The sequence below is a fragment of the Sylvia atricapilla genome, chromosome 3 (assembly GCF_009819655.1).
Source record: "Sylvia atricapilla isolate bSylAtr1 chromosome 3, bSylAtr1.pri, whole genome shotgun sequence".
Taxonomy (NCBI): Eukaryota; Metazoa; Chordata; class Aves; order Passeriformes; family Sylviidae; genus Sylvia; species Sylvia atricapilla.
In genome coordinates this window covers 75,942,530-75,967,091 of record NC_089142.1, presented here as the reverse complement: position 1 = coordinate 75,967,091, position 24,562 = coordinate 75,942,530, and the positions used below count along the sequence as shown (strand labels likewise).

Below are 24,562 nucleotides of genomic sequence, written 5' to 3'. Positions count from 1 at the left end.
CCAAGAAAATTCCTCTAGCTACACTGCTTTTTTCTTTTTTTTTCGTGCAGCTAAATTTTGAGGACTTCTAGCAATATGTTTTTTTAACTGCCTAATACATTGACCCTAATAGCAAGATAAATATTGAGTAGTTCATTATTGTGCATAGGTACTCTGAGGATTAATGAGTGTATATGCACAGGCAAGAGAATGAAAGCAAATCTGTCTACAGAATTAGGCTATATTTAAGGATACTGAAATTTCTGCCAAACAAGGAACACAGTGAAATTTCATCTGCCATTTATGTTGTCCTTAATGTTCTTTAATTTAGCAGACAAGATAGTTTGGTTATAATTAAGCTTTTCTAATATTGTTGTTCCCCAAGGTTGTGGCATAAATCACTTTACTTTGTAGTTTCCTCCATCTTCAGTCTCCATTTTTCTTGTATAATTCTTCCATAAACAATCTCTGGGATGAAGGAAGACTTCATGCTGCCAATTGCTTCTTGTGTATGTAATATAATTTTGAATATATGCAATTGAATTTGTTTTTCCCCAAGTCTTAGTCAGGATTTCTGATTTTCCTGGTGCTGTTTCTTCCTTCAGTGTACACACCCTTCCTGCTGCGGTAGCAAATGTTTCTTTCCCAAAATAATTCTCATGGCAATTTCTATTACTCCTGACTGCTTTTTCAATAGGTAGACCAGGTAACTAGGCTGAATGGTTCAACAGTTGCTATTGAAGGACAAGGGGCAATGGGCACACTGAAAGAAAATAAATTATGTTTAAACCTAAGAAAAAGTGTTTTTTTGTTGTGACTGAACATGGATTGAAGACTGAACAGGTCTCTTGGGGGAGGGAGTGGAGTCTCTGTCCTTGGAGATGTGTAAAGCCTGCCTCAGTGCAATGCTTGAGTTGACCCTGCCCTGAGCAGGGGGTTTGGACTGGGTGATGTTCAGGGTCCCTTCCCACTCCAGACATTTTCTGAATCTATGACGTGAACCGATTTGTCTTGCCTGCTGTTCGCTTCAAGACTGCCACATCTTGTAGTTCCTTTGTACCAAGTTAAGCAATGAGGCAAGTTGTAGTAATTCTTCGTGCCCAAATTTTCACCATTTTTCTCCTCCAAAAAATTCAAAAGAAAACCCTAATCTACCTTTAAAATCTTGGGCCATATTTAATGAATCTTCAGAAGGCTACCTTCCTACTTGAATTCCACATATATTCAACTTTCCTGTTGAGGCTTTACTATAACAATAAGTGGTTGAGAAAAGATGTGTTCAAGACTTGTTGCACAGAGGATTAGTTTAATGTAAATAAATATTTTACTTGGGGGAAATTACGTTTTTCCAAACATCCTTTTAGGATTTAAAAGGAGAGTGAGGTTAGCATATAAAAATGGTAGCTCTTAAATGCAAGTGGTTTGCAGATTGTCTTTCTTTCATGACTGTAACTCTGTGTTTTGCACCTGACTTTCTGTTGGCATGAATGATGTAGTAAAGACCTGAATTTCCCGATTTGGGTAAAACCAAACATGTAAACAATCTAATATACGTACTGATATAACATTCAATTAGCATTTTAATCGAACAAAAGACATTTCTTAGAAAACTGTTAACCCAATAACAAAACAGTCTTGTGAGACAGAATGGGAGCACTGGGTGAAATCATAACCCCAGCGTATTGAGGTAGAACATAAATCGGAAGCCCATTCCAATTTTTCTGGGCTTTCTCTTTTATTTTTTAAATGTAGTGTGAAATTTTATTCTTCTTAGCCTTTCTTTCAGTCTTACCATTTGACTTAATAGGTAGCACTCTCAACAACTGCACTTTTATTGCTGTACTTCAATGCCGTAGAAGAGCTTATCATAGTCATACACTACTTCAGTTATCTTACTGATAAGTATGATTGCTTGTACTGTGATGTCTCACCCTAATAATACCTGTGATTACCTTACACACAACATGTTCCACCTAAAACTAAATTGGAGGAATAAAAAATCTTCAGTATATTTTGTTTGTCCTGCATGCAGCTTTTTTGTTCTCTTTTTAAACTGAACAAAAAATTCTCATGATGCTACAGAGTAATTTGGAGTGCAGTGCCAATACTTGGTGTAGCATCAATCTACAACAAGTTTTGGAGATTTTGCACCATATTATTTTCATTATGAGAGAAAAGGATACCACAGAATCAAGCCCCTTTTTGTTTGCCCACACTATGTATGAACATGGTGCATGATATTTAATGGTGTGATAGCTAAAACTGCGTTTAGGCATTCCTTGTCTCTCAGGAACAGAACTTGCTGCTTTACTTGGGGGCACCTTTTTCTCTCATTCGCTGCTCTTGGTCTTTTAAAATTTGCTTTATTTGTTTTGCCTCCTGTGATACTATAGTGCAGGTTTCCTGCATCTGGTGATAGTTACTAGGACCTTTCCCATTCCAAGGCTGTATCAGGGCAAGAAGAGGTAGTTGCATATTTCTTCCTCTGCCCTCTGCTGGTTTAGGAACCTTCTCTCATTCTTCATACCTGTAACATGTTATTTTAACCTGTAACCTCATATTGATGTAGCTTGTCACCGTCTTAAAAGAAAACAGCTCACTCCTGCTTTGGATTAAGAAAATAATGGAATTGTTTAAAAAGTGATAGTGGAGTTTTGGTCATGATTGAATAAATAAGTTGGAAATACCTTGTCATAGACAGTTCTTTCAAAGATTGCATTTCAACAGAGAGCATGTTATAAGTCAGCTGCGCTTTGCATCACATTCTGTAGTATATCATGAGTGAGAGTTATTTTTCACTCTGTTTCCACCTTCTGAAATTGGTAGACCTGTTTTCACAGCCATCTTTGTTAAAAAAGCTGGTGAAGATAACTTCAAAAACAACAAAACACAGCACTGGATCTGATAGTATGGCGTAATGGATATGTGCACATTACATACGTAGTGAAAGTTTGTTTCAAAGTACTGATTCTTGTGCATCTGTTTTCATACATCTCTCAGGGTTCAGGTTTTTCCCCCCATTTTTTATCCTTGTCTATTCCATGAAACATTTCAGACTTAGCCGAATTAAAAATGAAACACTCTAAGGAGCAGTGCTCCCTCAGGTATATATGAATATGAGGCACCGCGAACGTTTGTTGGTATTAAATCTTTGAACATTTCCTCAAAGTATCTGATTTCCTGGAGGAATTTTTCGTGAAATTTGGGAAAAAAGACGCATTTGCAATTTAAAAAAAAAGTTACTGTGAATTGTGGTTGGGCCACAAGGGTTTATCTTACAAATAGGAGGAGGCCTCTTCTATTATACCCAGCTTTTTAACTTTTAAATAAGATGGGTTTGTTTATGTAGGCCTTCTAATAGATTCAAGGTTGTAATCAACCTTTTTTGAGGCCCATGGTTTTTTAACTTGTAATATTTTAAGTATTGTCAAATTTTAATGAGATTTCATGAAAATTTAGCTAGCTTTATTCATTGTTTAATAAAAAAGGAGTTGGGAAGTTTCTTCCGTGTTGTGTTTCGTTATCTTATTTTTTGGAAGACTGGATACTTGAATGTGTTGATTGAACTTATTGGTTTCTCTTGTTTAAAATTGAAATGTTTTGTTTAGTATACTTTCCCTTTCTGAAAACATTTCTAATATTTATTTTTGGAATTACTAATGCCACGGATGTGATGAGTACCTGTGTAATGGTACCCATCTTGTCACTTGCCCTTCTGTAACTTCAGTATTAAAGCCTTGTCATCTCCTCTCTTTTCTTCATCCATTACATGCAACTCTCCTTTGAAAATGGCAACTTCTGTTCCTTTTGTACTGTTTGATTCTTTGAATCTTGTCTTCATGAGTATTTGAAAGTGATTCTTAACACTGGAGAATTGCTTTCCTGTTCTTTGTAGTGATTCAGTTGGAGTTCCTGTGTCTGGTGTCTGTTTCACTTCTCTTCAAAAGATAGGTTGCTTAACCGCTAGTATGTCTTAGCTGTTTAACTCTTAAAGGACTCTAAATAATACTGAAAGTATTACTGTGTTTGTATTCTTATTCCTGTTCCTTTATTCAGCTGGGGAAGGTACCCTTAGACAGCATATATATTGTAGTCTTTAAAAAGTCTAATATAGAGTAGGAGGTTCCAAAACACAAACAAAACCCCAGAAATGGTATTTTGAAGGCTAAGTTCATATGATATGACTGTATCCAAAGTATGAAGCGACATTGCTGAAAAGAAAGTTCATACTGTTTACAGAATTGAATTTGTTTACTGTTTGTGATTGTTTTATACAGAACATAAGTGCTTCATAGCTTCCATGTTTTAATTTTTTTTAGGAAGAACAGAATCGAGGCAAGCCCAACTGGGAACACCTGAATGAAGATTTACATGTACTTATCACTGTGGAGGATGCTCAAAACAGAGCAGAAATAAAGCTGAAGAGGGCTGTTGAAGAAGTAAAAAAGTTACTGATACCTGCAGTAAGTATTTGTATGCAAGCCTTTGATTACCATTTTCAGAAGGTACTTCTGAAATACATCTAATTTACTACAGGTGTAAGATTAGGCCTGCAGAGTGACATCCTAAAAGGAAGTTGAGATATGATTTTGTAATACTCTAGTGATCTTTAGACTGCCTCATCCCATATGGAATTATTCCTTAGAAGAGAACAGTATTTTAAAGAGACTTTTTTTTTTTTGTCTGAGATACAGTTACAGGAAATAGTTATCATCTTTAAAAGGCAATGCTGAGCTGTTAAAAACACTAGTTTTCTTTCTTTCCTTCAGTATTAGTATTCTTCACTTTAAGGCTGGGGAAGTATGACATGCTTTTATGTTTCACTTTGATACTTAAAGAAATGAAGGCATGTTTTTTTTAGATCATCACATTAAACATTTTGCAAAAAGAACAAAACCCTTTAGTGCCAAAAACCTTTGCTGTCAGTATACTGGGGAAAAATAAAAGTAGTGAAACTGGAAAATGGTTGTCTTTCTCATTTCCTGATAATACGAACTGCCTTCTGCACAGCTAGATGACTTAAATCCTATTTCAGAGACCAGAATTATCCTGTAAGAGCCCTTCTCTTAGATATTTTCTGTATTCTCACTCAAAGCAAGGTGGCTCACTGTGACTGTATAGTTCATCCCATGCCATTAACTTTTGCCTTGTGCTCATCTTTACCACCACTTTTGTGTACCTGTAAAATGATAAGAATAAATTAGGTCTTTTTCAGTGGTGGAAAAATTTTTCATATTACAAGGAAAATTGAGACTATCTTGTGAAAGAAAGGCGTAGGTGGTATTAAAATGACCTACTGATTTTGAGTACTTACTCAATGCTAATAGATGCTGGCTGTGAGGAAACTTGTGATGACACATGCTGTCTCTATAAGCAGATTTATTCAGAAGACATTTTTAGAAATTGCTAAAGATAGGGAAAGGGACTTAATTTCTGAATTACCAAAAAAAGGTAGAATATTAAGTAGGAGGTATGAAAATTGTGATTTAGACCTCTTGACATTGCACATTGTCAATTTCTGAAAGCAGAAGGCAACTAGAGAAAGTAGATCTTCAGAATTTACTCACTTATTACAGAGGCCGTGGGCACATTAGGATTTGGTTTATAGCCAGCATTTTTATATGGGCAAAACTTTGAAACCCTTATGTTCATTCTTTAGCTACTACAGAACAAACTGCTAAAAAAACAGACTTTTGTGTGAATTAACTTTGTCAGGTGTCTGTTCATTCTTCTACCTCCCCTTGCTAGTGAATAATACGACTGAAGGCTCAACTTCAGGATAATAGGTTACAAACCCCAGTATGTCTGAAGTACTGGTGTGTATGCCCTGTGTATGTTTGTGTTGTGCTTGTTTTGTGGAGCTGTTGGATGGGTGTGTTCTGAGCCTCAGAAAGAATGTACTGCATCAGTAGTTCTTTCATTGTGAAAGCGACAGCCAGCTCTTTGTCTTGAAAGCACTCTGCCTTGTGTAGTAGCTTAATCAATTGGGGAAGCACTGTAATCCTGATTACAGAAACAATTATTTTTCCCCTTTAATGAAAAATAACAACATAGGGCTGACTATTGTCTGAATAGAACATCTCTTGAAATATGCTTTGTCAGTTCACTTCATTATGATTTCTATATATTGTGCATAGACATAAGAGATTTGGGTGATACATATTACTTGCACAAGAGTTAAAGGTCTGCTCTAGCTTTGGCTCTAATTTCTCAAAACTATGCCTTGCTGAAACAGATACGTGTATTACATACATATTAATGAATACATAATAATGAATTAATATGTAGGTGAACTTGGGTTTGTACTGCCTATTGCATCTGTTCAATTATTTTAAAAGATGGAATTTTGGCTTCAGGCAGTTTGAGAGCTGAAAATGCAGTTTAGTGTTAAAATATAGGAACTACAAACTTTTATGAGAGAAGTCATAAACCTTCAAATAATCAGGATAAGCATAAGGAAAAAAGGGAAATCCTTGTGAATTATAATGATATGAGTGAAACTGTGGATGTTGCAAGATTCCAAAGATAGTCTAAAATGTAAGATTGGAAAAAGTAAAGTTCCCTTTCATGGTAGAATACCTGCAACTATTAATGGTTTTTTGATTAATGTCAAAGGATTAAAATGAAAAAAAAAAATCAAGTATTTCTATTCTGTCACTGTCCAACTTGATTAAAATTTGAGACTATGTAGGAGGGAAGACTCATTTTCATTCTTGCCATACAATGTGACAATGCTTTGGGTTTATGAGATAAATTTCAGAAACATGTTAGTGTTCTAGTGTTCAGAGATGGAAATTAGCTGCTGTTTTTTTTTTGAATGATCAGTTATTTTTGTACTCAAGATGTTAAAAAGTCTAATTACATTTTCTAGTAACAGTGCAGAAATAGGCACATTTTTTAAAGTGGATTTATATTTGAATGTACTTGGGTGAGCAGAGACTATTTAAGTACTAAAGTGTGTTTCTTGCATTTATGAATCTGGATCATTAGTGATTTTTTTTTCCTTGTGGATATGAATTAATATTTTCCCTTTTCACTTGCTCTTGCATTTTACCAAGATAGTGATATTGCCAAGTAGTTTATCTTTAGAAATGAAAAGCACAACTTAAGGAAGGCTGGCTGAATAAGCCATTTTTTTTCTCCTCAAGGAGAGAGGCCAACTTTGTTTTTTCATTATTACTCATTTGTATTTAATTTACATTTCTTTAGTATGAAGCAATTTTTAAAAAAATGTTGGCTGTACTCGAAGTTCTTTAGGATTAATTCTTTTCCTTTTCCCATAATTCAGTGAGATACTGGTCTTTATCTACACCTGCAAGATCATACAGTATTACTTCTTTCATGTTTTTCTTCCAAAAAAGCACAGTTAATAAAGCTGTCTGCAGATTTTTGGGATCACATCAAGTTGTACTGTCCTTATGCCTCCCTCTGAAGTGAATCCTCCAGATCATTGATCTCTCTTTATTGTGAGAGCTTTGAGAGTTGTTGGTTGTTTGCATGAGTGATGGGTGGTTCTCCTGTGAAGGAAAGGCAAAAGGTACTCTGGATTGATGGTTCACTGCAGAACAGAAGAAAAAAATCAGAACCTGGTTAGGGGGCACACATAATAATGAAGTATAGCATACCAAACCAGAGCATCATTAAGGGTTTGAAGTTGTTCTGGGAGCTCCTGGACTGTAGGGTGGAACTCCTCTGCCAGAAATGTTAGGCCCTCTGCGTGTTCTAAGAAGTGTTGAACACATGTTTCTAGCTGAATGAGTTTATGTAGATAAATTCCTTGCAGTTCACAATGACCAGCTCTCATTTAATTACTAATTCACCTTTACTAGCCGCCTTTGCAAAGCATGAGGCACCCATGACAGAAGTCAAGTTATAGACAGATACTTTTTACCCCTTTTTCCTTTTGATTCCATATGTTTCCTTTCCGAGGAAAAGACTGTATTTCTGGTTTCTACTTAGCTATTCTGTTGATCTGGAATCAGTGTTGTTCAGATTTTTTTATTACTTTTCTTATGTTGGAGCAGCTACAGTTTTACTTGGTTGCTGTTTTCATTTTCTTGGAAGACAGCTACAACAGAAAATTATTCAGTGATGCTCCCTGTCAAACTTCCTATATCATTGCCACTATGTAGAATTTTACAGTTGTGATGATAGGAGATAATGTTTCAGTAGAAGTTTGTTTCATTTTGCTCCTACATTTGGATCTTGCCTGTAGTAGTGATTTTGGATTTTCAGTCTTGAATATCTTTAAATTTAGCTGTATGGGAAAGTAAATGTTCTGTATATGACATGACTTTTACAAACTGGACCATGTTTTTATAGTGGTGCTTGGTATGTAGTCATTCACTAACTGTCCTCCTTCTGTTTAGTCCCTGTTACTTGAGATGTTATTTTGATGGTATTTCTGTTTTCAGTCACACCTATATACAACACATTTTCTTCATATAACAGGAGAGAATATTATGAAGGGGTAATAGTATTGGTAGAGTGGTTTATTTTTCAGTTGAATAGGCTAAAAGCATTTCTTTCTAAAAGACTTCTTTCAGCAAGTGTGGTAAGGTGGGACTTGTTTATTTATTAAAGTGAATTTCTAATACTTTCTTTCTAAGTGTGGTTGTAAATTTTCCTTATGGCTTATTTTCGGCTACTTAGGGTAAACTGAAGGATGTCTTAATTTTTATCCTGGGAACTTCGTGTGCTATGAATTCCGTTGCAAAATACAGAGAAAAAAATTAATTTAAAAATGTTTAACCGTGCTCTTGCTTTAGTTAAAAGAAAGAGCGTTGTTATTATAGTAATGCTGTACATAATTTGTCGCTCTGTAATTAAGCCTAGCAAAAGCTTGACATTTGAAAGATATTAGGAGAAGATTTCATTTTTTTATTAGCCATCTAAAAAGCCATAATAAATTCTGCATTCAGGTTTGACTTCCTTGAATAGCTCTTCCTAATTCATTCCTGCATGGTGTGTTGGTTTTACATTTTTGCTTTCCCGAGTGAGAATATAGTGCTGCCTTGTATAGTTTCCCTGTTGAAATGTTGGTCATGCTGTGCAAGCCATTGTTTGCTGCCTATTCAGTCCAAGTAATGAAAGTAATAAGTGATACAGTAGCAGAAGGAGGATTCTGCCGTCCTAAAGAGCATTTTAGGAAATTCCTAGGTAATGTCTGTTTTGTCAGTTCCGATTCAAGGCTCCCAGGGTGAGTGATCAGACAGGAAGCTCTGTACGAAGGGCAGCGAAGCAGCCAAATGCCTTGGCAGTGACTATTAGATAACGTGGTAAACTTTTTGATGTGGGGGAGAGGTGATAGTGAGTTATTTTTAGTAGCGTGAATCGGGATTAATGTTCCCATGACTGTATGAACCGAGGGGTGCTGCAGTCCTGCCATTCCTTCATGATTTGCTGTTCCTGCTTCCTGTTTGGCATCAGAAAGCCCTGGCCTTCATCTGACCGTGTGGCGAGTCCATTTGGTGGGGGGCTGAACCTCAGTGAATGCCTTGGTGCGGAGCAAGGCATGGGCAGGTTTAGCACTGACAGAACTGATGGCATGACAGCAGGCAGACGGGGAAAATGGTACTGCAGCAGACCACCCTTAAATAAACATACATTTCTGTAGAGCTGCGAGTGAATATGTTCACGAGCAAATAGCATGAGAGTGAAATACCCTGCTAGAGTGAATTTCTGATTGTGGCAGTGAAAAACAAAGGGGGATTGCAAATGTTCCTCTTTGTGTATTCCACTGTCCAGTATATCTAGTAATGGTAATTTCTGTAGCTTATTCACAAATGGAATAAAGAATTATGAGACTTACGTTGATCAGTCCTTAAGTAAATTCTGCTATTCATTTTAACAGTCTGGTTTCCCTGAAAATATTTATTATCATGCAAGTCTGGGTTTTAAAAATGAGAACAAGAATTTCTTACACCAGTTCACAAAGGAAGTGTTTACGTATTGTACTCGATATGTTACTGCAGTCAATGTTAAATTTTTGTGTTTAAATTAGTATTAACAGAATTATTTTGGGCCATCTGCAAGTGAGAAGTAGCTCTCTCCATCATTTTGTACTGTGGTGGAAAATCCATAGACCAGTGATTCATTACCACCAAAGTAAGATCTGTTGAATGGAAATGTTGAGACTATGTTTAAAACAACATGTCTTGATGATTTTCAGCTGAACTGAGGTAAATTTAGTTTAAATTTTGTTGTATTTGTCAACTCTCCTGAAATGATCATCTTAGTATGAAGGACAAATCATTCATCAGAATATTTTTCAGAGTGACAGAGCTCTGGAACAGACTGCCAGAGAGGTTTTGGAGTCTGCTTCTCTGGAGGTATCTAAAACTCATCTGGAACATCCTCTGGGTGAGCATTAGATTGTCTCTTGAGGTCCCTTCTAAGCCAAATCATTCTGTGATTGTGTGATGAGAACAATTTTGAAAGGAGATATAAAATGTGCTGTTTATATAATGACTATAAATTTGTTTCAACTTTCCATTTTCAGGAAGTTGACAAATAATTAAAGAGTGGGTACAAATTTATCATGATCTGTGCCCTCACATATTTCAGTTGATTGTTTTACAAATTTGGACATACAGTCATGATAAAATATAACTATGTAAATATGTCTAGTTTTATTAGCTGATAACTTAGGTAGCAGTTTGTAAGGATTCTTGTTCCATCTAAGTTTTTCTTACACTAATGGGAGAAAGAAGCTTCTTCAGCAGTTATTTCTAAACACCTTAATCCAAGTGTTTACTCTGAATCTTCTTCTGGACATTTATGATGCCTTCTAGAACCCAAGGAAATGAGTTAGTTGTGCCTACATGCAGTTTTTGTTGAATACCTTCTCTTTCCCCCTTTTTCTTCTTCTCCACGATCCTCTGTATTGGTTTATTTAGGCTGGTACAAATATATAACTCATGAAATGGTAGATCTGTTTTTTGGAAAAGACCTTGGGAAACTTAGAAAATAGTCTCTTCTCAAAGAGGAACAAAGACGCTCTGTTGCCTGAAACTCAGTCGGGACATGCCCTTCCAAAGCAGGATTATGCATTGATTAGGAGCTCTAATTAGGTTCTGCATGGTCTTGTCTGAGTTCCAGAAATGTGCTGAATCTATTTGGTTTTTTGGTAGACATAGTTGTGGAAGAAAAAATGGTATTGACCTTTGGTATTTGTTTTGTGGTACCTGTAACTTCTTTCTCATTTTTCATCCCATTTTTATAATTTATAATTCTAAATTTTCTTTAGTCCTGGTTATTTTCCCGGTGCTTCCTCTAGTAGTTTTTTTTCTTCTTTGTATTTCTTCTTCCATACTTCTATTCATTTTCTTTTGATGGTCCTGGAACAGAACATATGATTAGGTATTTTTATATAAAATCTTAAAGTATTTCTCCACTTATTCAAAAAGTAGATTATTAAGCTACAGTTCTCTTTGTCTGGCCATGTTAATTAAGATGATGGCAAAGCCTTCATTTCTAGTTACAGCTGGGTTTTGGTTGGTTGATTTTTCTTTTTTGAAATCTCAACTTTATACCTAAGTGAAAGAAACTAATTGTAGAATTGTGATTCCTGGGGAGATGTAGTATAAGCATTAGGACTGTGTTACCCTCCACTTCTAACACATTTTAATGCCAGGCTATATTAAGGAGGTCAGATCACTTCATGTATGAGTCACTTTGGAGTGGTTTCTGGAAGGATCTTAGCAATTGCAAAGATTTTTGTGTGAAACAATAGTAAAGTAACCAGTAAACATTTCCCTTTTCTAGCCATTTAAAGCATTCTTTATTGCCAGTGTTAGCTTTGAAATCTAGATTTCTCATTAGACAAAAGTGAAGTTTGTCATTCAGACATCTGTGCTTCAATGCTGACTGATGATTTACAGTCATCTAGTTGCTCTACACTGTGCTATTTTGACGTCAGACAGAAAATTCTAACTTGTGGGAAAATGCCAAGGGTTTTTCACCTAGTATTCAATAGAAAACTTAAGTGTTTCTATTTTTAAACAGTACAGAAATACCTGAGCTTTCAGTGGAGAACTAATATGGGTTTTTTTCTTCTGTAAATTGTTTATAGGCTAAGATTTTAATATAGGAATGTTATGGATATTGTTAGCAGGATAAACATAGGTGGGCATGATATAAGAGATTGGAGCTGATTATGTTAGATGGAATATATTATTTTGGACCAGGCCATTTGTAACACATTTTATATTAAATTGGAGAGTACTAAAACATCCTGGAAATTGATTAGATGGGATCTTACTGGAAGGTTGCATTGCTTGGAAAACAGTTAATAAGGAAAAGCATTTAAGATTCCATCAAGTGGTATATTATATTTCTTGTGTGTTGTTGGAAATGGTATGGGTTTTATTATTTTTTATCTTCTATCTTCTGTATTTCAGTAAGTATTTTAAAAGCTCTGCCTTATTTTATTAATAGGGATAGCTTAATGAAAACAGCACTGCCTTCTACAATTTCATTATTACAATTATTAGCTAATTTTGAATGTTTTCACAACATCTGTGTATGTAGTAAATTATGTTCATCAGTTTCAACTTTCATTGTAAAGTGAAATTGTGTTTTATATTCCAAATCACTTGGAAATACTGAATAGAAGGAAATTTCAACACCAGCAAATCTAAAGAAGTCAGAGGTCTCTAGCATTATATCCAGTCCTTTGATATTGCAGCTTTCTATAAATGGACTGGAAGATGTGAGATTTTCTATTTGACCAAACACAGCTGAAGATGCAAAGAATTTCAGCTGCTTTATTTATAAATAAATAATTCCAGCCTTTGATAGATACTTTACTGCAGCCTCCAAAATTGTACATTACATTACAAATCCTTTTTCATGAGGCTGGAAAAATCAAAGCCCACAAACCACCATTTAGAGTTGGCTGTCTTGTGATCCTTTGAAGCAGTTTTCATGAAGACTAATTTTCAGTCATGTAATTGCATGTATTGCTATGCCCTCATCTTAGAATCTTTATGATTGCTTCATTCTCTAGCTTGTGTCCTAGTTTGAAAACAGAATTTTAACTTCGGCTCCTTGATTTTTCTTGATACTGTTGTACTAAAGCAAAGCAAATTATACATCAGGTGAAATGGAACTAGAAGGTGGAGTGGGGATTTGTCAAACGTACACACGGGTACTTAAATGCTGTTGTGATGGAAGTGGGCCATTCCAGTTCCTTGCTCAACCTTTTGGCTCTGTTAGGCAGCGGGTGGCCTTATTTTTCTGTCTGCTAGTCTGAGGTCTCAGTTTTTAATGAGCAGACCTGTAGCTTCAGAGGTCTTAAAGAAAAGTTTCGAAGTTTTATTTTAAACTTGCTTACTTAGTTTGTTAGAATTAACAGTCGAAATCATTACTAACAGACATCAGATGTTTTGAATAATAAAATCTGCATGTACTGTGCAGCAAAGCTGTTTGCAGGAGTATAATCACTTGTTTTATCTTGGAGGATAGGTTCTGAAAGACCAAGGGAGCTAAGAGGTGTGTCTGGATTTCTCCTGGTTTAAACAGCTGTAGTATATATGGTAATACTGTGCTAATCTGATTTTAGTTTAATCAGTTAATGGTATCCTGGCATTTGCAACAGATAGACTATTGATACAGTGTTGGGAAGAACACCGTTTTTTCTTAGTGCCTGCAAGAGCAAAGCCTCTATTTGCCTTTCACTAGTCATTTCTGAAATTACCGGTTAAATTCCAAAGGAGGTGATGGGGCTGTGGAGGGGGACTCCCTTAGTGATCCTTGCAATATCGACTCCTCTCCTAGTGGATGGTGGAGAACTCTTCAAAGAGATAGCTTATTACACAGCAGCGAAGGACAGCTTCAGGGAAATCTCCTACTTCTAATGATCCAAAGGTCAGTCAGATTCAAGATAGATAAACAAAACAAAACAAAAAAATCAGGCTTTTAAATTACATCAGATCATAGGAACACTTGTTTTCTCCTATTACAGCCAGGGTACTTTAAATAAACCTTAACTTTTTCATCTGTAAAATGTGGTGAAAGCGCCTTACTGGTTTTTTTTAAATACTCTGAGGGGTAAATGTTGGCTTAACAATTAATATGTGTGAGGTCATTACTGGAATGCCCTTTCTTTTGTAGCAATCTGTAGTTTTACAGGTGATTCTTGGAGACAGAAGAATGAGCAGTTTTTATTATCCTGTAGGATTGGAGATTGCAGGGGAGAGACTCTGAAGGTTCTTGGTGGCCATAAGAAGTTGTAATAATAAGTGGTTTCACTGATTTCAGTTTAGAATGAATTCAAAATAATTTTTTGTGTGTTTTGCATAAACCTAAATTCTGTGTATTGCCAAAATGTTTTTATGGAGGAACTTTTTAACATTATATATATATGTTTCTTCAGATATGTTACCTTTGGGCTACAGGTAAACTAGGCATTAAATTATATCTTTGGTCTTCCTTACAAAATAAATGGGAAGATTACAGTTGTGCAGAATCAAATAGGAGTCCTGCTCAACTGGACAGCCTTAAAGGAGCTCTACCAGTATCATAGGAGAAAATGTTATCCCTTGTTTCCATGTAAATCATTCTGCAGTGCTTGGAAAATAAACTGAAGCATGTAAGACACTAAAACTGACAAATAGCACAATTTATTCTTATTATGTCATGCTTTATATTCAGTATATTTTGCAGCGTTTAAAAGTGATCCATTTATAGCAGTTAATAAATGTTAATAGTTTTTAAAATCCTTCATTTCACTACTGTCTAGGATTTTCTTAAAAAAGATCCTATGTGGCTTCAGTAGCAAGATCCCATTAAGATGTAATTTGTACATCTGAAGTGTACAGACTTTCCTAAAAATCTTACTCTAGGTTACATCTAAGAATTGAAAAGATGCTCAACTGTGTGCATCAATGCTTTATGTTTGAAATCCGGGAAATGAATTTTAGTAAAAGTCTCAAATTGGCTTAGAAACTTTAGAAATCTTTACTAAGACAACTTCTGTGATGATGTAGGTAACACATAATCCCCAACATCCTTTAGGCGCTGGTTTTATTTATTTCAGTTTAGTCAATTTTCTTCATATGTGAAGCACACATAGGCATTCAGCTGAATATGAAGATTCAGGGGAACTTAGGGAACTAGATGTGTGATTCCGTGTCATTTAATGTAAAGCACCTGTAATTTTAAGGCATGGCTTCTCTTTCTAGATTCAGCAAACTCTTTCTGATGGAAGTGTGTGTAGTGGAATCATGAAGGGAAAAAGAAAACAGTTACTCCTTTTGATGTTTTCATATCAACCACTTTTTTTTTTTTTTTTTTTTTTAACAAGCTTTGCTTTTTACTTATAATTTCATTCACAGAAATGTCCAAGTATAATCCTGTTGAATTTAAAAAAAATTATTAAGGGAAGCTTAACTGGCGTAAGAACAGTAAACTTGTAACATTTTGGCTTCTCCAAACAGCTTGTATTTCTAGGCAAGCTTATGTAAAGAGTAGAACAATTTTTTATTTAGAATATCAGCCTGTTAGTTGTGATAAAAAAAATACAATTTCAGAAAATAAAAGTTAGTTTGGTAGTTGTATTTATAGAAATTAAACATATCCATGTTGCTCTAAAAGATTAGTATTCATAGCATATATTACCAATCCAGACAAATAAATACCACAGTTACCAATCCAAACAAGTAAATATTACAGTTAAAAGCATAGAGATAAGGCTTTATTGTGGATTCTAGGGGAAAAGAATTTTTTTTCCCAATTATATTTTCAGTGCTTCTCCACAGAGTTACCTTCTCACGTTACTGTTGTGGCATCCTTTAGATGTCTTACTAATTAGACCAGTTCTTTTTCTGGCTTTGACCTTAGGCTTATGGCTATACTTCCTTAACTTTATCAGGATTATGTTGTGTTTCTGGTGATTAAAATTTTTTTCTCAAAAGCATGTGGATGTGTTGCATTTATGGCAGAGAACAGTATGCCACATAACCCAGATTTCAGAGACACACAAAAAAAAAGGCCCCATCTAGAAAGCCGCGTTAAAGAGTTTTTCCGTGTAGTTTCTTGGAAGAGGGAGGTTGATACAAGTGTCTGTGCCTTCACTTGTGTCAGTGTTCATTGGTTCAGAAGTATAAATAGATCTGATGACGATTTAAGTCTCAGTTCTTCTTCCTATGGGAAGTGCTGAGTGCAGTGCAGAGCTCTTTGCTCTTAATACCCGAAGTGCAGCATCGTAGGGGTGCTAGTCAGAGCATGGTTGTCCTGTCCTTTTCTTGTAGATGTGAGTTCTGCATAAGGGAGAAAAATACATCAAACGAAGAGTATCATCCTGCTTGGAGAGACTCTTGAAATCCTGAATTTCACTGATGCAAGTGAAATTGCTTCTCATCTCAATAGTGATGACCTTACTCCAGAACAGTTCTTTGGTTCATTAATCTATGCACACTTGCTTTCAGAAGTGTAGGAAACTGCTGCCAAAACTGCTTCTGTAAGCCCTCCACCACCTTCCAGAATATTTGTTCTGTGTTGCCTGGTTTAAAATACATTGCTTTCAGCTAAGTGTAGCAACTGGTATTTCTGAATCCTTGCTGAGTCCTGCAGCCTTCTCTGAAACATGTTTTGTTAAAATAACTCATAAAATCGTACACGAACCAGTCTGTCACTTAAGGCCTCTGTAGGTAACGTCCAGACCTCACTCAACAGTTTTAGGTGCTGATTTGCACAAAAGCTTCTGCTGTGTTATTTGATGGTTATCTTTAGATAAAACTGTTGAGTTTTCTTTTTCTTGAGACACTCCTTCCTCTTCCCAGTAACAGTGACACTATGTTGTGTCTTAGTTGAAATAAGAGCTTCCATCAGGCTTAAAACTGGGAGTATAGGTGATAAGGCTGACTTAGACCTTTTTACTGAATAATTTCGTAATCAAAACCAAAGCAAAACCGAATTTTTTTTCTTTCCTGGTGGCTCATGGGATAGCCAAAAAAGCTACAGAACAAACTTACTGCAATCCAAAATAGGAAGCCATGTAGAGATTTCAGATGCTGTCCAGCTGGGCTGATGAACTGTTTTCAAATGGCAAAGCAAGAAAACAAAGTGTGGGTGGTAGTCTGTGTTTTTACCATTGCAGTAAGGCAAAGGAGATTTTTTTTCTATTTGTAAACTGCTAAATAAAAGTGGATAGTACAGTCTTAAACTTGAAAAAAATTACCAGAAACCCCAAAACAAAAATGATTATTTTATCTTTATTAAAGTATTAGTAATAACACCAGGTACTAATTCTTATTTAAGTGAAGATGAGCAATATTTCTGTAGTTGAAATGTGATGTTGAACTGTTCCTGGGGTAGGATCGAAGTTACACTCCTTATTCTGTAGAATTTGTATGGAGTATTTGGGACCATACTGCATTTAATATGCATAGGTGGTGTCTCACATGTAACACTGTATGTGCAGTGTAAGATGCATTGAATGTTCTACAGCCGATGAAGACCTTACCTAGAACACCAATAGGCACTTAATTAAAAAATTAGTAGAGTTGGCAAGCATAGTATATGGGCAGGCATAATTAATGCATCAGTATGGTTTTATCTGAAATGCTCCTTACATCTCAGATTAAACTACATTGTTAGATTGTTTGTACCTGTTGTCTGGTTCTAGTCTTGACTTCACTAGTGTCCTTATAAACCTCTGAATGAATTGCATGTAGAGGTGAGATGAAGCAATATATGAGGGTTTTTTCGGATTGTTTCGTTTGGGATGGTGTGTTTTATGATGATGTCTTTTTTTTATTTTTTTGGTTTGGTGGTTTTGTTTTTGTTTTGAGGGTTTTTTGGTGGTGGTGGTTTGGTTGTTCGTGGGGGTTTTTGTGTGGGGTTTTTTTTTTGGTTGGTTTTGTTTTTTGTTGGTTGGTGTCTTTTTTTTGTTTTTGTTTTTTTTTCATTTGGGTTTTTAGGTTGGGTTTATTTTTTAAAACTTTTCTGTTGGTGGAAGTTGTAGACTGCTTCACTAATTGGGCCAGATGGATCTAACTGCTTTGTTAGATGAGTCAGCCTACACTTTAATGTTGTCTTTAACAGTACGGCTGCATTTCATTAGAAATGTTTCGTGATAAAATTGTCTTTGGGTTTCTTGTTTGCCATTGCATATAGGATTTTAGAACTAAATCTGTTCTTAAAACAAATATGCAGTTGGCTTAGAATATCTCAGTAATTTTTAAGTGAAAGATTAACTTCCTCAAATATTATGAATCAAACTAATGCCCAATTTAAAGTCATACTTTGAAAAAACAAGTGTGAGATGTTAGCTATTCACTTTAGATTAAAAGAGAAATGAGACTGTATGTTTTGAAATTAAATTCATTACTTGATCTCTAACATTTTAAAAGATGACCTCCCTTTTGAGTAACTTTCTAAGAACGTGTCTTACTTTTGCACATTTAGTTTTTTACTAGTTTTGGTAAGTTTCACGTGGAGAAAGGAAGAAAAGTTGTTGTAATGTTTACTATGGATGTTCCAAAAGAAATGGTGTTATGACCGAAACAGACTAAAATTAATTTTTTGGGAGGGCAGACCACCATCTTCATTTGCTGTAGAAGAATGAGTTAAGCCAGGGTTTAGGCTTTTCCTATACACAAGTGTTAGTCCAGAGACAGCAAATGTTTATTCTCTTCAGCGTTTAGCTGCTGTTTACATTTCAGTGACAGAGGGAACAGCTAGGGCAAAAGAGCAAGGGTGCAGTCATTAGTTTCCTTCACATTTTCTCGATTAAAAATGCAGGGGTGGGGGGGAAGCTTTGCTACAGAATCCACATGTCCTCTTCTCAAAATAATTAACTCTGTAAAAGGGCCTGTGTGGCTTTTTAAAACTGAAGCATTCTCATGACGAGGCGGGCAGTGGGTTCTTGCACATGGAGTATAATGACACCATACTCAGTAGCATTTTGTGTAGTTCCTTGATGTGTAGTTTAGAGTATTACATGCGGTGTATAACAGCAGTAACAAGATTAATTTCATTTGAGAGGTGACTAAGTATCTCCAGTAGTCGGCACGCTGAAGGTAGCGGTTCGGGTGTCTCCTTCGCTGTCACTCCGCTGGCTTTTTGCCTTCCTCAGTGGTTGTTCTGCATGACTTAGTGCATAGGAGATGCTGTGTCTTTGCGGTCTTGGAGCCTCTCTTGCAAAAAGCCGTAATGTGAGAGTACATCCCTTCCTGTGCACAAAGGTGTTGCTGCTGTTCTCTGCCGTGCACACCATTTTAATCTGAATGGGGAATCTGTCTGGGGACCCGAGTACAGTAATTAGCAGTCTCTTCAGAGTGTCAGAGCAGAGTTACCATTGTAATGGTTTAGCAGGAGGATAAAAGGATTGGATTTGGGTCTGCCTTCCTGCCAAACTAAATGAGTTGCCATGGGAATTTTCAAATATAAGAGGCGTTTACTTAAAGCAATTTGGCGAGTTTGAATAAACTCATAAATTACGGGGTTTAGAGGAGAGATCCCTGCTTTCTCTGGCAGGGGCTGAACAGCCAAGAAGACTGTTAGAAAGCTGCTTACATTCTTAATGAGAATAAGTTGATCCGTGCTCCCTTGCAGACTATCAGCTTATTAAGGCTAAACTGTTTCTGCTAAATACAGTACAGTAAGCACATTTTGAGAGACATAGTTTGCAACAAATCCCCGGAGTAAAAAGCAACATCTGATTGCTCTAAACATAAATTGAATTTCCTTTGCTAGATTAGATCTATTTTCAAGTAATGCTATTAAAAATGGTTCTCTGTATTGTTTCAATAAACATTAACCTGCTATTGATTTCAACTTTCCTCTGTGCATGTAATATTTATCACAACACTTGTCAGATCTGCTTCTGAGAGGGGAGGGAGGGCATTGAGGTTTCTTTCGAAAACAAATAAGGTCCTATGGCCCTTCAAACTGTTTTTTTTTTCTCGGGTCACATGTAAATGTTTTCCCAGCTCAGGCCTGCCCGCCTTCTCTCTAAAGGGAGTTGGGCTTTGACCTGCTGACTTCTTTGTCAGCACCGATGCTATTGAAATGTGAGAAGATGGACTCGGTGCTTTCACAAGTGCCTCAAGTGATGAACATCACTTATGCTTGTTTAACCTTCAGTTGTGCTCGAGAAGTCAGCTGTAGTAGGCTCCGGGAGAACTGACGGCCGCTGTTGTGCTCCGCTTGTTTGGAAGCATGTGTTCGGTTCTCCCAGCCACTTCCATCGGACAACTTAAATAGCAAAGATCATACGTGCTTGAATACTTGTGATACTAGCTTTAAAAGTGTATATTCTAGGACTTGTCATACTTAAAACAGTATGCAATATTTCCCCAAAAATACTTTTTATCGGTTGTATAGCTTAAGGCTTAAATGTTGCCTTGTGATCTCCTTTCTAGTACATATCTCAAATCTTTACTCGTAAGTATTAGGATATGGAGGTGGAACTAATTAAAAAGGGAGCAGTACTGCCATAATGGCAGTAATTTTAACTTCAGTTTAAAACCATAAAAATAAGGTTAGAACTCCTTAATATAATCTTACATCACTAGCAGGAATCCTGTAAATTAACAAAGGAAAATAGTAAATTTGTGCTGGTGATTCAGTGGTTGAACAGCTGCTAAGTTCTAACAAATTCCTGAACAGTTACTAATGATGCAGCTGAAGCTGTTTGGTAGCCTCAGGGTGCTGTTCCTGTGAAACTAGAAATATCTCCAAAGAAATTAGAAGACAACAAGAGAAGCATTTACTCTTACTAATTCTCAAAATTTTAGCTGTTCATTTAAAGTTAGTTAGAAAAATATTGTCAGGGAATTGATTCCATTTGACTTAATCCCCACCTCCATTCTTTGTTTTCTTATTTCTCTTCTTAGTTCCTAGATGAGTTACTGGAAGGCAAAATTTTATAGTAAAATATTTATAAATAAATATTTACAATAAAATAAAAGTACTACATGTTTGTGAAGTGGCTTGAGAAACTGAAACTATGAAAACTTCTACACTCTGTACTAAAAGAGGGTTGCTAAATGATTAGAGGATATTATCAGCATTAAAAAAAAAAACATATAGAGGAGGCAGTGGTACAGAACTCTTTTGGATACTGGGTTGAACTGAGTGCATCACTTAAGTCCTTAGTTCCAATACCTTACACCACCTGTGCAAATCAATGCTATTTGCAGAAATCGGGCAGTTAAAAAAAAAAAAAAAGTATATATTGGTATTACAGTTTTCAGATTTCATACTCTGGGATTTTTTCTGCATTTTAGAATTTTAGTTCCATAGGTTGTGCGGCTTGATTGGGACCTGTGTTATATCACATCTGGTGCATTCTTCCTCTTCTCTTTGCTTGACTTGAAAAACTGAAGTGAAAATAAGTGGCACTGAGAGTGCAGGAGAAGCTTGAACTGGTGGGAGTTTTTGGCTATGTCAGATGTTGAGATAGAGACATTTAAAAATTACTGAAAACTTAATCTGGGCTACACAGTATGAATTTAGTTTGCAATACTGGTGAAAGAGGAAGGTGGGAATTGCTGCCTAGTATTTCACTTAATTATTTTTAATTAAGGATTTTAATAACCTAAAACTTACTGATCAGTCACATCAGAAACATCCTTCTCCAGAGTACATGAAAACATACATCAGGCAAGTTACCTGATAGACGATGGATATTTAATTTGAAGGATATTCTCTCCTTTACTTCATGAGCAGTGTAGGAGAAACCTTATCGTTTCACCACCTACAAGTACGGCTTACAGAAAGAAAGTATGGTTTTAGGTAAAACTGAGCTGAGATGGGCCTGCTTAGATCTGAATCCAGTTAAAGTACACTCTCATGAGTTCTGATGAGCCTGTTGTTTCATATTGAAAGCAAAAGTCCCCTTTCTGCTTCACTACTGAATGAAGCTGCAGGCTAATTAATTTGTGAATGGGTGTAATAAAAAAACAGTTACCAGATTTTTCTCTGAGCTGATTTTATTTTCTAAGTGCTAGAAAAGTAAGTCACAAATTTTCTGGGGTTTTTGGAGAGGTAAATCACCTTGTTGAGTGTTTCACTGGAGAACACAAAGGAAGTGTCAAGGATATGCACACAGAAAAGGTAGGAATACTGTAATGGGGAAGAAGTGGGAAGCTATGCAAAGTACTTGTTCTCAGTGTTTAATTTGTTTTATTTTGAGGGTTCTTGGCTCCTGCTGGTCCAGGAATCCAGAGAATCAAAGAAATGTGCATGCTGCTAGACCAGTAGGAATAGCAGCTGTTTCTTCTCTGGGCACTCCCTTTTTTCTAATAACTTCTCTTGCAAGTGTTTTTATCCAGTCTCCATTTAATTCTGCTTCTGCTGTGGCGTTGTTACTTTTGCCTTTGATCTTTAGATTCCAACAGTTTGTTTCCTTCTGCAGTTTTTTCACTGACTAGCTTGCAGACTTTTTAGAGCAGGTTCTTTGCACGTGTATTGTAGGTATCTGAGCTCCAGGTCAGAAGTGTTTGTATACTGTTATGCTAAAAATAACATTGCATGCAGAGACATGAAAACAAAATGCATAATCGAAGTCGTACAGTTCTTGGCTGAATAAAATCAGCAGCTCTCACTTGGGGTAGTTCTATAGAAGAATGTAATACAGGAAAAGGAAAAAATATCAATAAGGAAATTGATTTTTGTAGAGTCCTCACACTATCTCACACTATCAAACCAAGCATTATTTTCAGTTTCTTACCATGGAGCTTTGTAACTACGGGTGCACTGTTTAAGTGCTACAGATTTAAAGTTGCTGGTATAAGGTGTAAGAATTGTCAGTATAGGATGATGGTGGTTTTAGAGGTTTGAAAATATTTTTTTCATGGAGTGAAAATACCAAAGTTCAAAGATTTCTGCAAAATAAGAATGAGTGTAGTTAGAGCAGTAGGTAAATGGTTGAGACTGTAGCCATTGCTCCTGATGAGCAAATCCACAAATGGAAGAATGCACTTCTCATGGTTTAAGGTAACCTAGAAGAGTGTGGGCAGGACACTTGGCCAATGAGAAGCTGTAGTAGTATTTCTTCACTGAAGGTTGGCATCAAGAGAGAAGAAAGACAGAAAGGAGAATTGTGAGTAAAGAAATGGGCAAACACTATTAAAAAAAATCGTTGGAGAATGAGGAATAAGAAAACTGAAATATTTTAGTATGCAACCAAAATTCATTTAGTTGTCAGGTGGTGATCTCCAGTTAGAAAAGAAGATTAAACTGCTGGGCTTCAGTATTAGCAAGACTAAGAGTCCTGATTCCACATGGAACTGAGTCAGTTGGCACACTGCGGTGTCAGCTCCCATCAGTCTCTCCTCCCTTACTGGTGAGTCTGCAGTGAGCTCTTTCACTTTTGTAACCTTGTAGGAAAATATACAGGTTAAAAAAAAAAAAAAAAAAGTGTTGCCAGATGAGCAGGTTGGCATGGTTCAGTCCTGGAGACAGTGATAGATACAGGAGAGCAATGGTGAGGAAAGACTGTGACCACCACTAACTAAATTGACTTAAAATACCACAGGAGTACCAGTGGAGAGGCTTTTTACATCTTGAAAAATAATTTTTGACTCCTTTGACAGCAATGTAAAACCTCAGCCTAATCATCCTGAACTAATTTGTAGCCTGGGAAAAAGTCTTAGGGATGGCATTTTAATTTTGTACATTCTGGAATTGACTGTTGTATTTGCTAGGTAAACTTGTCTGAACTTGTTTCCTGTGAAATTACTCTCCCTAAGTTTTCTGTCTGATTGATTCCCATTCCATCCTCTGTTTTTCAAAGTCTTAGCTTTCTGAACTCAGTCATGCACAGATGCACAGCAACTTTTACACATTCTGGAAACAAAATTCCATTAATTTATCCATTCATTTGAATTGCTTGAGAATTATATGGCTTGCTTTTCACACCTTTTGTACCTTTGTTGTCCATATTTCCCTTGGCTTGAGGAAAGGAACTTCGTTTGTCTCTTCATATTAATGCTGAGTAAATAAATACTTTCAGTTACTCTGAGTGTCCAAAAATCTGCATCACTTTTGAAGTTCACTTCTTTATTTTTCAGCCACATCACGTAACTGAAAACTTAAAATCCACTTTTTCTGGTTTTGGATTTTTTTTCCTATGTGTTAGTTTTTACACACATTAAGGGAGGTTTTTACTGCCAAGTGCTATGTATAGGAATATAGTCCATAAAATTAGAGACTGTGTGAATATAGGTATTATTTTGAAATATTCATGAGATTCTGAGGCTCAGGAGATTAAGAGGCACTAAGGTGATTTGTCTTGTAGTAGAAAATATATTTTAAGCTGCTTTTGCTTATGGCTGTGCACCTTGTCTACTACAATACAAAAGTATAACTCTACAGTCTCTAAAAGACTATTTCATTCTACATATTTCTAACAGCTAAGTCTAAATTTGTTTCTCCTAAAAATTGGACAAGAACAATAAATGTTTAGAGAACCAGTGTGTCTGAACAATACTCAGATTCAGACAGAAAGATGTGAAGACTTGAGTCAGAAATCTAGAAATGGGACAGTGTTTTTTGTTTAACAAGACTCCAGGATCATTCAGAAAGCAGGTGGAAATCTCATATCAATGCAATACAGAGTGAAAGCAAAGGG

General features: G+C 36.0%; 1 protein-coding gene across 13 annotated transcripts in view; it reads left to right on the top strand.

Annotated features, from left to right (window-relative positions):
- The window catches only part of QKI (QKI, KH domain containing RNA binding), a 147,981-nt gene that overhangs the window by 97,888 nt on the left and 25,531 nt on the right, over positions 1-24,562 (top strand). For all 13 annotated transcript variants that reach the window (XR_010743248.1, XR_010743249.1, XM_066315841.1 and 10 more), the window contains one exon: positions 4,299-4,442. Coding sequence is in view for 11 of the 13 variants with exons in the window: in XM_066315841.1 (XP_066171938.1) it covers positions 4,299-4,442 (144 nt within the window). In the remaining 2 variants the exon portion in view is untranslated. The remainder of the gene's footprint in view (positions 1-4,298; positions 4,443-24,562) is intronic.